Genomic DNA, 16,000 nt, shown 5'->3' with positions numbered 1-16,000 from the left:
ATTCCTTTGAGTCAGCTAACTCATAACACAGGTACGTGGACTCCGTAAGTGGTAATAACGCAAAGGTCATCTCACACCATGGCTAAAGGTCTGTATCTGTATTGCTTTAACATATGAAGGTGAAATACATAACGGTTCAATTGTTTCTTACAGTTGAAATTTTTTTTCCTATTAAACATCACTTTCACAAGAACAGTAGATCTATATATCTACAGCTAAACTGCTCACTTGTGAAAAATCAGCCACTGAAAATAGTGCCACATTCTTGTGGGGAATGGACTCATCAGTAATCAGTGGACTGATTGATGATTTCCAACATGAAACCAAGAGATACTTGAAGATGCATTATGATATTAGCATATTTCTAGCATAGATAGAGCTACGTGTGAAATCTTGGTCATGGCAATATAGTCTAGATGAGTCACCAAACCATCTTTATATCTAAAAAGTAAGGGCCACTCTTTATCTCCTTTAGTAATGATATTACCTGTTGAACATCCTGCTGGAAAACACATAGCTGCAGCCTTTGATGTAGCCGGACCTTTCTGTGTTGCCAGATGCTCTCTAGGCGCCTCTGGTGATGCAGGACTTCATGTACCACATCCAACACCTGGTGAACAGCCTTGGAGTAGTTTGCAGTAGCAGTGAGAGATTCAGAATTCCCAGGGCTCAAGGGACGCTGTAGGACATCCAGCAAAGCTTTTCCATCCTGGCTCACCTGAGTGAAGAAATAGGTCTCCTTCACTGCACTGATACTTAAACATCCAATAGCTGGCAGAGAACAGGCTAGCTGATTCTTTTTCCCCTGTGTTTTCCTTATTTTAGTAAAAAAGGAAGAAATACCTCCTAACAGCTCTTTCTGACTTGTACTTACACATTCAGCAGTTGCCTTTGCTTCCTTGTGAGCCTGTTGTGTCACTCAGCAGGAGCACTGCTGGAACTGTGTACATAGAGACAGAGATCCCAAGACTATATTACACTGTGACACTTGGGCACTGAAAATTCTTAACATATACTAGTTGATGACAGGTGGCATTTGCAATAGCAGGCCTATTTTTGTGAGGAGGTGGCATTTTAAGAAAACCACAGATGGCAGAGTCATTCATATTCCGTATGATAAGGAAGCGTCCTTTCTTCATAGGATTACCAAGTACGTATATACATTGAGAAGTGTGACATTCTGATTCTGTATTTCATTCAGTGGCAAGGAAAAATAAATTAGTTTACAACAGTGATTCTTTTCCTCCCCAGGAACAGCTCAGAGGGACCTACAGTCTCCATTTTCAATGGGCTACAAAGTTCGCTGGCAAATGCAAAGCCCTCTGCACATGTATAAACTTTTTTGAGCACACTAAAACACATTTGCAGATGAAAAGGCATGTGGGCATTAAAAAAAAACCCAGAATGCCGTATTTTTTAATGCCAGATTTTTCCCTAGAACATTCTTGAAGCATTTTCATATTGCAGAGGCAAAATGAAAAATGGAACCATAAAACCCAAACTGTTATTAAAAAGTGTGTGCATGCACTGGTTCTCTAATAATGACTTTTTGAAATATTTTTCAGTTGCAAATTGCAAAGTTAAAATATTTTGTTCAACAGAAATGGTAAATGAGGACACTATCAGAATCCCTCTCCTCTTCCCAGCCCACTTTTCTCTTTTCCCTCTGAAACAAACTGCAGTAGAGATGACAAGATTTTCTGAAAAGTGTTTTTAGTTCTGTGCAATCACAATCACCAATCTTGCCAGAGAACGGCTTGATAAATGTTTTTCATCCATCTTCAATTTTGAACATTATCAGTCAAAGTAAAACATGTTTCATAGATTTCCAAGTTTCATTTATTTCTTTATTATAAGTTGCTTATTCATATGTAGCAAATATCCTTTAATACCCAAACCTGTGCCTTTTGGCAAGCCATGCTACGTCCCAGTCTGCTGTAGCAGCATATATCTGGTGCATTTTCAGAGAAATCAAGACAGCCTTTGAGACTTATACTGGCAAAAGTGGGAGAAAAAATCTCATCATATTTATGACTGTTAGTTGGGTTTAGGCAGATCCCTGGAGATTTTTTTAAATATTATGGGCAATTTGGAATTACATCATGAAATAACTGGAGAGTCCATAGGGAGTGGCTTTCCATACTCAAATTCCGTTGCTTCTGAAGACCAGCTGGAACAATTTGCACATGCTGGAGCCTTCTGAGATCACAGAGGGAACAATTGTACTCGCCAACAGCAGTGGATAGTGGCAGTATGAAGGAGGATTTTAGGAGGAAACACTGAGGCACAAGTGTTACCTTGGCAACATTATGGAGGTGGCAGTAGCAACTAGGCAGAAAGAAACAGTTTCTAGACAGGGAAGGAGACAAGACATACTACGTCCTGTTTTATCTGTGGGAAGATAATCAGCAACAATTAAATCACAGGGAACAAGAAACCAAGGCTATGCACACACTTGGGAGCAGCTTATTGTACCAGAAACTCTTTGCACTGGCTAACTTCAGTGTGTGAATTCACTATGTGCCTGTTACTGGCCTGTGGGCTTACAGTCAGTCTGAATCTGTCCCTGGGTGGTGTTACAATTCTTTTGGTACAGTCCCTGCTGATTTACACTGATAAAAATCACAGCGAAGTCAGAAATAACAATAAAGGTTCAAAAGTCTACCAGTAAGAGATATGTGATTGCACAAACAATTAGTTGACATGCTTTACTCAGGACAACTTTCCTGGAGACTTTGTGCTGTAATACAGACCTATTGATACCTATACCATCTCCCAAGGGCAAGCCCCACAGGTCATTTCTTTGCCTCCCAGAGGTATAATTTTGCAATTCTTCCATTTTGAGGGGTCAGATCCTTGGGTGAAATATTCTGTATACTAATTACGACTGATCAAAACACTGGACTAAATTCAGTCATCTTACAAAAAAGTGCTCTTCCAGAGCTGACTAGTGGGTGAATACAGCCAACAAGGTCTTTACAATAAAAAGTCTCAGTGGTAGAAGCAATGCAGAACAAAAAGGCTGTTTCAAAGGCAACAGCTTATGTGACCCTGCTTCATTCGAAGCTGAGACAGGGCAATGTTCTCCCAGATTTGTGTAAGGGAAAGAGTGAGTATACCTCTGCACCCCCTCTTACTCATTTTTCTTCTATAGGATTTAGGCTTTTATCTATTGCATGATAAGAAACTTTTTAAGTCATAGAACAGGAACAAATTTTCTGAAAGTATTATTGTTGTGAATATTACTGCATTCCCAATCAACGAGCACAGAAGGTTTGTGCTGTCAGAGTTCACCAATGAACAGATTTCAGAAAGGAAGCGCTTCACAAATGGAGAAGCTACCTACTGTGCTCTTTCAGCCATTTCCATGTTCTCCTTATAATTGCAAAAATAAATCTCCCAACCTCTTTCCACGTGAATTGTGAATTTTTTGAAATTTTCAAGGACTGTGCAAGGAGACAAGCATCAACAACCCATCTTAGTTGCATCCCTTCTCTTACGTCTCACTCACAATGTGTATTTAAGAAGTATTGCAAAAGTCTTAAACTGAATGGACCTGTGCCCAGCATGACTTGCAGCGTAAGTGTCAGTGCTGCATTTGTCAAAGCAAATTTGACCATTTCTCACTTATTTTGAAAAGTAAAGAATTGCTGCTAGACTCTCTGGGAAGGTTTAACTCACCATCTGACACAACACACATATACACTCCTGTCATATGGTGACATTTCTGCATTTTGGTTTTGTGGTAGAAGGACCAGGATGGGCAGTATGGAAATGCTTCTGTAAGAAGTTATGTGAACTTTGGTGAACCAAAAAAATAAGTTTTTGTTGCACTAGTGGAATAATCTCCATGGATGCTGTATATATAGCTAGGGAATAAGTTAAAATCTGTTGATATCCTAAATAGTGTGCCAGAAAGACCTCCAGAGCCTTGCAAGTGACCAGACTAATGGTGACATCTGTGAAACAGCTACAATTTGCAGTAGGAAAAAATTTAGTCTTTAGAGCAAATATTTCATGTCTCTAGCATCAGACAGTCCTACCACCAAGCAGGCTCAAGACTGACTGGAGAAAACCTTTCTCTCTCTATCCCTCTCCCTCCTTATCTTACCAATCAGTACAGTCCTCAGTAGGGCTGTCCCAAGTTTGTCTCCTGCTGCTCATCCACTAGAAACACTGATGAAGCAACATAAACCCACCCTGGCTACAGATATCTAGAGGAATTCTTTTTGCAAGAGGGGAATCTGCCAAAGGCATACATCTCAAGCGTATCTTCTCTCTCCAGCACCGCTCTACCCAAAGTAAAAGCAAGAGCACCACTTGATTCTCAGAAGACAGAAAACCTGCTCTGCCAGCAGCTTGGCTTACCACAGGAGAGGACTGCTTAGCTGTGGGCTGCATATCAGGCCCATGATCTCTGCCTCTGTTATTTCTGAACTTCACTCAAGTGCAGTAAAGGACAGAAGGCAAAGAATTATGGCTACAACCATGGCAAGATAGGAAAAAAAGAGTCTCCCTAAGATTCTTTGGGCTTCTTTTCTTAGGTTCCTGCAGTGAATCTAAACTGCTTTGTTATACTCCTTAACAAAACATAATAGGCCCGTGTATCCTATTAAATGTTAATTAATATCCTCTTAAATATCCACATAAAATGGATATTCCAAGGAATGTTCATTCTATTCCAAATCTCTTAGAATTATAGAAATAGAAAGAGATTTTCAGTGACTCTGCAGGAAAAGAAAGGAAAGAAAAAGGTACAATTTTCATTCTGCCATAGAGAGCTTGGAGGGAAGAAACATTTTCTATGGGCAAGGAGCATTATCTAGATTGGAGAAATATGCATGTGGCTAGGAGACAGGACTCCTAAGGCTTTTCAGCTCACCATGTGGCTATGGGAAAAGAGATGAACATTTCTGGAATAACAGACTGTAACCTTTCTGATAATTCTATGTACTGTATAAAAATGTACCTATTAGTAAAATAACATAGACATGTTTTAAACACCTGTGTTTGTGTCAGGTACAGCTTTGTGAAGAAGCATGAGCAAAAGCAATATGGATGTTAAACGTTGCTTTTAGTTATGAGTTTTAAATGGATTTTAATTTCACAAAAACTAAGATTGGGACTGATAAACAAAATGCCATTTTTTATTTATCATTATTTTTATTCAATACCAGTTTGACTTAATTTTTAGAAATAATTTTTAAATGCAATCTAAAAACTTAGTTTCACCTGACTAGACACATAAAACATTCACAGCTGCAGCTAGAGGTCAACAGGACTGTTCTGTTTGCTCACACAACTGGCTGTTCCTGAGAAGCCTGGATATTGAATAAGGAATTGCTCTTTGTGAATGCAACGCAGACTTGCTCATTCTAACTGACTAACTCCCATATTTTTGCAGGTGTTTGGAACATAACAGATTTCTATCTAACATTCTTTACATTCATCATCAAGGTATCTGCACAACTTCAACAGTGTATGCATGAGTGCCTACCACCAACCCTAGATTACCAAATCCTTTTATCTTTTATTTTATAATGTAGGTAATTTCAAGAACATGGTGACCAGAGCAACGGCTGAACATGGAGGAGAGTTGTTCTGTTCTGCGGTCTTCACTTGGTAACTTACTAACTCTAGTAAGCACTACCACAGTCCTGTGGTCCAGCTTGGAAAACCCTGCACGGAGCAACATCTCTTGATACTCGGAGAGACAGTCAAGCACAGCAAAATACAGGGAAATGAAAAATACAACTAAAATCAAGCATTCAGGTGATCTTTGGATTACTTTCCAACAACTTGTGTCCTGGAGACGTAAATAACAAAACAGAACAGATAACGTATATGGATGGCTTCCCAGTTCCAGGGTAGTTTGTAGGTTGACCCACGCCTGGGTGAACATTTAGACTAGCCTCATTCCTAAAAGGAGTCTTCCCAGATGCCAGGGAGGTCCTGCAGCCCTTTTGCAAAATAAAATGGACTAAACAGACCCTAGCCTACACGGTCAGATACACTGAATGTTGGCTGTTTGTCAGTAGCTTTTATTTCATGCTGCAGCCTGGATGGGAGAAAAAGCAACTGAAGAATTTTACTTTCCAGAGAACATGTTTTAGTCTTAGCATCCTCGACATCCCCTTTTAAAGGAAAAAAACACATATCCTACTTAGGTCTGAGGTATTTGACAACAGTATATACAAATATATCTGACGCGGTAATTAAGGACATGTTTTAGTGGTGGAGTGGTGGGCGTGGTACTGCTAGGTTAACGGTTGGACTCAATGATCTTAAGGCTCTTTTCCAGCCTAAATGATTCTAGATTCTGTGATTCTATTTAAAGCACACTCTTTCGCACCATTCATTGTAATAAAGACCTGACATATCCGTAACTTTGTATATTGAAGGAAGACGCCCTTGGTATCCTCTGTTCCCATTAGCACACCTGTGCTAGAGCCAGGACTCATTCACAGAAGGAAAGCAAATGGAGTAAAGCTACTGGTGTTTTAAAGAGGTTACCTGTTCAGCAAACAAAGTGAAGTGGCACTTCTTTGGGGTGCCAACACTAGTTCTAGACATCCTTTCTGTATGGCATTTGTCCTTTGGATTTGTTCTGTTGTGCCCCTTTGCAAGCAGATTGCTGGGAGTCACCTCCTATAGCCTGGGATTACATCTGACTCCTTTGAAAAAGTTGCAGAAATGGAAAGCAGAACCTATCTAATTAAGAAAAGTTATCCTCAAAATGCAGCCAAATATCTGTTATCACTTAACAGATACTCACATTCTTCTCTGGGAAGCACATACCTCTGTGTAGGCCTGTGTTACTTGTTCATACAGGGTCTGATGGTGATGGATGGCCAGTTCCAGGTCTTGCATTTCTGAGGGAAGGCCTCCTTCACTGCACATTTTGCACCACGCATCCACACCTGAAAGGAACTGAAACAATTCCAGGAGCAATGAGCAACAGTGACACAGAACATTTCATCAACATTAGAAAACTTTGTAGAGCGCCACATATGTCTGCAGCACAGTCTGAGGAAAATGTACCAGTTATAACGGAGTCCTTTTGGGCACCCTGGACAGCACATTCCTGTCACCTCCTCAGTACTTGAAGAGCAACTAGATCTAAAGGAATGTTTTCTGTTTCTTCCAGATTAAAAACAAATGCTTCTTTAACCAAGCTCAGAAAAATAAAATGAGTCTTTGCATACCATGTAGGGAAGCTACAATATTACATTCCAAAAGCAAGACTGCAGCATGTTTAGAAAAAAACATCAGTGTGAAGCACGAAAGGGCACAGTTACAGCTCCAGCTGTATTTGGCATTGTCTCAGCTATCAATCTTCCCTCAGTCACTTACCTGTCCTTAGACTACTAATTTGAGCAATAGAAAACTCTCATTAAAATCAATGCTGACATTCATTTCAAAGGCAGCCAGTTTGCATTCAAGCAGTTCCTAACCCAGGGCCAGCTCAGTGGGATTGCTAATAGGATACCAAGGCTTTAAACCCCTGGGTCACGCATTTGATTCTGGCCCAGGTCAGCAGTGATCAGATACCATTACCATCCAAGGGCTGCTAAGCAGCCAATGCAAAATGAGCTGCTGGTCTCATTCCAGTTCCTGGTGGGCAGATATCCACAAAAAGGGAGCAAAAAATCATTACTATTGCAATTGAGATGGTTTAGCACCTTGGTTGGAAGCCTTAACAGAGAGCCAGAAACTGAATGGCTTTGGGGAACAGAAGAATGGAAAAAAATATTTTCCACTTATAGGCCTCCAGAGCAGTGTTGATACACTTCGACAGAACAAATTAGGAAAGCTCTCCCGGGTACTGCCTGTTCTGTAAAAGAAAAGGGGAATTTAGTCTTTAAGGTTCCCATCCTTTTTTTCTTTTAAGCAGGGCTTATTTCAATGACACAGCTCAAATGTTCATATTTTGTCCATACTAACTACTTAACGTCACTTCGTTACTCTTCATTAGTATTTCCTCTTTCTCCATCTTTTTGTTAAACCAGTCTGCATACTTTGGGGCTATTTATAAAAAAGAACAGCTAATTATACAATAGATGCAGTGCCCTGTAGGGTGAATGTCACAAAACCACTGCAGGGATCACAGCTTTATCCACTCCTGAAGTGTTCACGTGTGGCTTGTTAGTAAAGCACACACAGCATGACAGGCTGCGAGACTCAAAGCAAAGAATTTCAATTCAACTGCGACTCTGTATCAGCATCCCTTTTTATTAGCAGTGTAAAGCTATTCCCTATGCTGCTGTGTAATCAAGGCTATAAAGTGTTTGCATTGTAAACACTTCGGCGTACAAAGATGAATTCCTAAACGTTCATGTCTACAAAGTACAAATCTACCAGTGAAAACTGCTTTCTAGAAGACTGAAGACAAGGATGGCAGGTTCTCTTGTGTTGGTATGACTCCTGATCTGTTGAATCTCTTTAAATGAAATCCCCAAACACCCCTGCATAAAGCTGAAGTCGTCGTATTTTGTGCCAAGGTAGTGGACCTCACAATTTCCTAAGCAGTTTTAAGAGCACAGAGAGCCAAGATCAATGCCTTTTGGGGCTGTTACATGAACCTTTTGGTTTGCACAGTAAACAAAAGACCTTTACACTTTATAGACCAGTGCTCCTGCTGCTGGAATGACACTGTTATGGCTCTTATCAACAATGCTGAATTCCACCAATTTTAGTACAAGCTTTTATAGTCATGTTAGTCATAGATTGCCACATCCCCAGACGGTGATTTGCACAGTAGGTGGGAGAAGTCTCAAGAAGATCCTACACGCATAACCACATTTCCACCTTGTTGTCTCACATCTATCTTTCTTTTGTATATCTGTTGCATCAAGACAATGCCACATCCATTACATCAGTAACTTCATTTCTGCCACTAGCAGGAGCAGTTGACATCATCAGTTTTAAAATGTTATACGAAATGCAGCCTGTCAGTGTTCTATTCTGATACCATGAAACAGTGCATAGTGGTCTGCGCTGTGTGCGTAGATTCACGGGGGGAGAGCAAATGTTTTTACAGGATTTTTGCAAAGCGTTAGTTCATACCATCAGACTATTGATTTGGGTATTTTCAAAAAAAGAAGCTATGTTAATTTTTATTATTTGTCAGACTGTGGCATACAAAAAAATTATTACATGTAAACACTTCATGCTAGAAACACACTCGTATCACAAAATCACTATTTGACCGAGTTTGATCCATTTAAAATTGTAAATTGCTAACTGTTAGGTTGGAACAGGAGCTGTTACTGTACATTGGATACTCAATACCATTTAAATTAATTGCTTAACTTTCTAGTTAGCCCACAGACTAGAATAGCTACTATAGGGAACATAAAAGCTGCTTAAATATGATTTGAAATGAAAGGCTCCAATAATTGTCCATGTTTTTCAAGATTTCAGAAAGGACTGAGAAAAATTTCTCCTAAAAAATAAAAAGGTCCCTAAGGTACCTTTGTGCCTCTGATTCTATCCAAAAGTAACTTTGAAGTAATGATATATACCTACTCCTGACTCACAACTTATTCACCTAAGTTGCAAATTCTGTATTAGGTCAGGTAATAATGGATCCTCAGATGACTTCCACTGGCTTTCCCCACAGACTGCTCTGTTGTATCACATGGTTGCTCCAAAACACAGCTCAGACATTTTGTAGTTCATATTTCTCCACATTTTTTGCACAGTCTTGCTTATTGCTTGCTAGGCCTCTGTGTGGAACCTGCAGGAAAACCAAGATGATTCTCCTAGGCCCCAGAAAAATTAAAATCAAACTCTAGTGTACTTTCACACTCTAGAATTGCTGTGTGAAAAGGTGGAAAGACAACCATGAAATCAGTTTCCTCAGTGACCAATGATATCTCTTAGTGCCCTGATTTTTTGTATGAGTCTAATTGTATATTTCCTGTTGTTATTTCTGGAATTTTCCTATCAATGCAGATGTTACCTGGGTCTTACCCCTGCATCTTATAGATATCAACTGGATTTCCCTTTCCTCAAAATCTTCCTCCCTTTTTCCACTTCCTCTCTTTTTCATTTATTTTCCTCAAATAGGGGAGTTCAGGATGTGCTTAGGGAGATCAGGCAGAGATAAGAACAGTAGTCTTCCTGGTTGGGGAGTAAGGTAATATGAAACAAATGGTCAGGGGTCAGTTTTCAGAGAATCAGCATAAATGTCTAACATGTGCACCTAACACCTACTACCTTAAATAGTGATTCTGCTTGTGCACTTCTGAGGGTAGACTCTGACCCAGAATTAATTAGTTGAGATGTCTTGGCTGATCGAAGACATTAATTTGTTCATTCTGGCAGGATCTGTAGGGTGAGCTGCTTATGAACACTTTAGCACATTTTCAGAGATCACGTCCAAGAAAGGGAGGACACCTGGTATGTCTGATTCCCCCATCTGGCAGTTACTGGGCTGAAATCTCATCTGGAGTAAATTAGGATGGTTCTCCTGAAATGACAGTGAGATAAGGCATGTTCTCCTATGTTCTCCTGCAACTTTAAATAGCCTCAGAAATACCTAAAGATGCAGAAACAGAATCTCTTTTGCACTAGAGTATTTCCATGTTAGCATGGGGCAGAGGGTAGGGGGGAAACTAGCCAAGAGATTTGTAGCAGGTAGAATTAAGGTACATTTGGGAAATACCTCCACTGAATATCCTGAGTTGCACCTTGACCTGGACATATTGGTTGTTTGGAGTTTAGTTTACTGGCTTTTGATCAAACATACATGATGACGAAAGTCTGGCTGAAGGCTAAGTTGGCAAGATTTGTCTTTTTCTTTCTTTCCTTCCTTCCTTTTTTTCCTTTTCTTGATGATAGTTTAGTATGTACAAATTGTGTTAAAAAAATTTAAGGAAGACACAAGCATGCACATACACACACAAAAATCAAGAAGAAAAACAAACAAATATAAAAAAAAAAAAGCAGCTTTGATCCAGGAACTCATTCAAGTCCCATTCAACATTCCACATGTATCTGCAATAACAGCCAGAAAAGCAATGTTATTCTGAGACACGTGAGGACAGATGTGAGGTTCAATTCTCAGCAGGGTTGACTCAGCCTTTCATCCTTCCAAGCCAGATAAACTGTATTCTGTGCAGTTTTCTGTGTGGGGTCTTTAGGAAGAGACCTTGAAAAACAAGTTGCTTCCTGCTCAGCTTGCATGTTAGAGAGATTGTAGAGCTTTTCATAAATCTCTGTCCCAAGCCAACAACTTCCTTGCAGGCTGGGGTGTGCCAAAAGCTGAAAGATTATAGTCCTAATAGACTTGCTTCCTGTTGGCATTAGAGAGAACTTCAATCAATAGGAAGGAATGAACTGTAGCAGCTTATCACACTGGAGAAGGAAAGACAATCTGCATATCAGATTGGTATAAGGGAAGCAGAGGTACACTGTGGCAGAAACCGTAGGATCTGCAACAACATTACCTTTACTGACAGAACAAAGAGAGTGAAAAAAGATTTGATCTGCGACAGAAGATATAGTGGGTTTAGCTACATCTCTGCTTCAGAGATATAAGCCTTATTTATCGTAAAATAATGAACCCAAATTTGAGTTAAAAAACCCAACAAACACCACCTAGGCGATGCCAAATAATAAAGAGTCACAAATGTTTCATAGACAACAGACTGAGTTAAGGGCCAGATCCCCAACACCTAATTCTTTATATCATACAGAGGTCAAATGACTAGGGTATTAGCCTTCAAGTCATTAGTTTATCTTACCAGAGTTACTAAAGCAAGAATGAAATTTTAGTCCTGGCTAATGGACACAGTGACTCTCACATCTCTCTTTTTGCAGCAGTTTGAGTTTAGAGGTTTCATATCAGCACTTATCTTCCACTGAACTGTCTCTTATTGCATGTGAGGAGCAAATACTGTTCACAATTAGCAAAGTCTCCTGCCTGTTAATAACGAGAGACTGACTTCTGTCAGAGAGCACAAACTTCAGTTCCTTATGAAAAGATGCCAGGGCAGGACTGGATTTTTTAGATCCACCCATACAATTGTAAAGAAAAAAAAGACCCAAAGCTGAAAGTGCCATTAGTATAGCCATTTTTCAAGTTAAGGCTGAGGCACTTTGACAGCATTCAAAAGGCAGGAAGACAAAAAAAATATTCACCTCTAGCTTCACAAGACAGCTTTCTGTGTTATTGCCTTTCATGATATACAATACCTCAGCAACTCCTCATAAATTGCAAACAAGACTGACACTTCAGAAAAATAGAGGATTGCTCATTAAAATAATAATAAAACCAACCAAATCCAAACACCTAACAAACCAACATAAACAAGACAGAACTAATTCATTAATAAACCTTAAACATTCTCTTTGTGACTACAGACTAGATATAGATTCTTTTTCAATTTCTCTTTATGAACATAAAGAGAATTACTACCTGACAATTACTACCATAAAGACTACACCTAAACACTACAGTGCCCATTGTATGGAGATGGAAATTCTTGTACCGGTCATCTTAGTGTATCCATCCCATCAGAGCCACTGAGTGTGCTTACATGAGTAAGTGCCCAGTAGGGTGAGTAATTGCTCTATAGTATGGCCTGTTGTCAATAGGAAACACAAAATACAAAAAAATCCATTATAATTCTACAGTCAGAAACAAACAATAATAATAAAAAAAATCTTTACTCTTGAGCCAAACATATATTCTGTCTTATGAGGTATAGTTTCTGGCTTATCAGTCATAACTTCTTCTTCAGACACTTGTAGTACGGGTCATTCTATAAACATTAAGCATACCCACTTACTAGCTCTGATATTAAATATTTTGAAAAACAAGCACACAACAATACTGAAGAGAGCCCCAAAGCAGTGTTTGTCACTGGGAAATTAATGTAATTGACGTACGATCATTGACGTACGTCATTAGGTGGACTTGGTTTAGGTGTAAAAAAAGTAGAAGGTTTATTCACAGACATATTTCCAACCTTTTGTGGCTATGAAAATTATGGAACAATTCCAGTAGTTGTTAAAGACACAAACCAGAGTTCAGAGACATGGAATATTTTCTTGGATATTCCTAGCTGTCTCTGAGATCTCTGCTTAGTGAGGTCTAAAAAAGTTTGGGGCTATAGAGAGCACTGCAATGTCCTTTGGCTCCTAGAAATTGTCTGCTGGTATGGGTCTATGTCATATGTGTCAATATTCCCGTGCGCAAGGCACACATCACATATACATTAGTGCAGATACATACTGTTTTCCTGACCATAATCTGATTTTATTCACACCACTGATTAGGCAATAGAAATGAAGCAGCATGTTACTGCACCAGTGCATTTCAGTTATGATCAGATTCTTTTTCATCACTAGGGCATAAAAAATATTTTCTTGCCTACTCAGGGAAGATGTGCCATCTTTTGGGGGAAACATTACTATTTGCTTCCGAGACACTGATCAACTAGGAACAGGGCTTTTAACCTCATTGCATGTAAGCCAAAAGCCATCAGGTAATAACTGCAGCAGCATCATTATCAAAGTAGCAGTGAATCACTTTGCCACTCGCAAAAGCAGCTCACCTGTTCAGCTTTCTGGTGAAAGACAGCAGACATGGCTAAGATGGTGCTGCGCTCATCCAGAGCTGCAGCAAAACTCTTCCACTCTTGATCCAGCTGGCTAGATATTTGTTTAATTTGCTGAGAAGCATAATGGCCTGCCTCGGAAAGCCTTGATGCAACAGACATGATCCGATTGATGTTGACGTAGGCATTCTGAAAATTAAAAAGCACACATAAATAAAGAGAAGGAAGAATCGTGACCACCCTCTGCCTCCAGTACACATTCCAACCACCATCAGTTGGAGTAAAGCCAAGCAGTTCAGTGAGAACAACCAACCACCCACTTAAATGTGCATGAATAGCAGGCATACTACCTACCACTCTAAAGATACATCCCTCAGGAATCTTTTTGCACATCTATGCCATTGTCTAACACCGTTAGTTCCCCCTCTCCCCTTTAATTTATTTATGTAAAGCTAATTTACCATACTTTTGCTATTTACTCACCTGTTAGGGTCTACTCATTGCTTCTATCTTATTCTTGATATTTCTATTTCATTACTTCATATTTCTGGATGCTATATCCACATATTCATAAGTGAAATGTTTGCTTTCTATCCTCTGAGAACTCTCGAACAATCCTTTACATACACACTGTGTCAACAAATGGAAAAGTCTTACAGAATTTAAAAGCTCATAAGGATATTCCATAGAAATATAAGAGTTTCTATAGAAATGTCTATTAAATTATATTCTTCAGTTAAAATGTTATCTTTTCTGTAGGTTATTTTAAGCTGTTCTCCAGCAGAGATACAATTTAACTATATACTGAATTTAGAATGATTTAAAAAGCCTACTAAAAGGGTAATATTTTCTGTTCTTTCATAAGAATTTTTCATGATAGTTTTTATTCAGCCTTGAAGCAGTGGAAGGATAGTTATTTTTCCCTCAAACTGACTGTGAATAGCAATGTAATTCCATTAAAATACCCTTGTTCTGCATAGGAATGTAAACCTGAAAACAGCTAGCCATCATGACAATGTCTTACAAAGACACACCATCAAAAGACAAATGACAGCTATCTTGCAGATTTCTGGGATGTCATTTGATGTAAACACTTCTCCTTTCTCTTTCCTCTTCACCAGAGGAAGGGAGCATCCCAAAATTTGAGATGTTTTGCTAATGTTGACGCACCGCTTTCTTGTCTCACTAAAGTATTTCAGAAGGAATTTCTCAGAGTAGAATCTTTAAAACCCTTATGCACAAGGACAACCACAGCCCTGATGATTTTAACATTATTACTCACGGGCAAATAAATCAGAGGTGGAAGTGTTTGTTGGAGCAGGACCTCACCATAGTGAGTGGGAGCAAAATGTTGAAAGGTATCTGCCAATCCAAACACGAAACACAACAGAGCACTGCCAGAGCAGGCACAGGTCCAAACAAGGTTGTGAAGCAGGGCAAAGTATGTCTGCAAAGTGTGTGGGATAACTACAAAGTACACTCATCATACCTGCAGGTATGCTAAAGGAAGGAAAGATGGGACCACAATCCTTACAGCCACTATGCTCTCCCTGGTAGCACCATGACTGAGAGCTGTTACATAAATAACACAGAAGTAAAGCAATACCCATCCTTCAGTTTTGTTTTTCCCCCTTATTATACAGCCTTTTCTTAAAAATTGGATTTGGCTTAAAAGTGTCAGATTAATTTTATAGAAATAAAAATGCTTTTTTCAGTACAATTAGAGAAACTAATTCTAATTGTTCTGGAGTTTAAAGTTACTAAAAAAGATATCATGACTTAGAATTTTTGGCACCAGCCACAGGCAAACACTTCTTGGTGTCCCTCTAGGTTGGAAACTGGAATTTAGGCTGAATATTTAAGCCTTTCTTCCAGAACATCTTCATGACTGAGCCTCAGCCAAGATCATTCTGCAACATTTCAGGTCAGCTGTTCTGGTGGAAAGCAGTGTAGCATCACTACAGTTGTTAAAGCTTGGATAAGTCCACCAAACGAAGACATGGAACTTTGCTGGTTTTGAAGGAAAAGAAAATGTGGGGAAGAAGTTTTGATTTCATGTAAAAAGTAGTCATTTTAATCTTGCTTTTATTTATTTATCTCCCCCCTTCGGAATTATCTCAGCCATTGCAATGCAACGAGTATGGAGGAAAAGAACTGTCAGTTCCTTGGCTCCCTATAGCTACATATACTAATGTATTAACTAGTAGTAAGGTAAATGTGAGATTAATTGATATACAGCAGATGTTCTTAAAGTCTGTTTTTTAAGTTAGGGAAATTTATATATTGTTACGTTTTTATATAATAAAAATTATATTTTTATACAGAGATGAGGATTCTTTGAGATTAAATGTTACTTTCCTAGATAAGTTTTCATGGAAGAGTACCAACCCATCCTGTAGCCAACTCACTAATTCCACAGCTTTTCCAGCAGA

At 39.1% G+C, this 16,000-nt stretch overlaps 1 protein-coding gene across 8 annotated transcripts in view; it reads right to left on the bottom strand.

The window, feature by feature from the left end:
* KALRN (kalirin RhoGEF kinase) overlaps positions 1 to 16,000 on the bottom strand; it is a 528,299-nt gene that overhangs the window by 270,437 nt on the left and 241,862 nt on the right. For all 8 annotated transcript variants that reach the window (XR_008823368.1, XR_008823367.1, XM_056348127.1 and 5 more), the window contains exons 7-9: positions 13,566 to 13,757; positions 6,799 to 6,930; positions 488 to 718 (exon numbers count right to left, since the gene is read on the bottom strand). Coding sequence is in view for 6 of the 8 variants with exons in the window: in XM_056348127.1 (XP_056204102.1) it covers positions 488 to 718; positions 6,799 to 6,930; positions 13,566 to 13,757 (555 nt within the window). In the remaining 2 variants the exon portion in view is untranslated. The remainder of the gene's footprint in view (positions 1 to 487; positions 719 to 6,798; positions 6,931 to 13,565; positions 13,758 to 16,000) is intronic.

This window comes from Falco biarmicus, chromosome 8, assembly GCF_023638135.1.
Source record: "Falco biarmicus isolate bFalBia1 chromosome 8, bFalBia1.pri, whole genome shotgun sequence".
NCBI lineage: Eukaryota > Metazoa > Chordata > Aves > Falconiformes > Falconidae > Falco > Falco biarmicus.
This window is presented reverse-complemented; position numbering and strand designations above follow the sequence as displayed.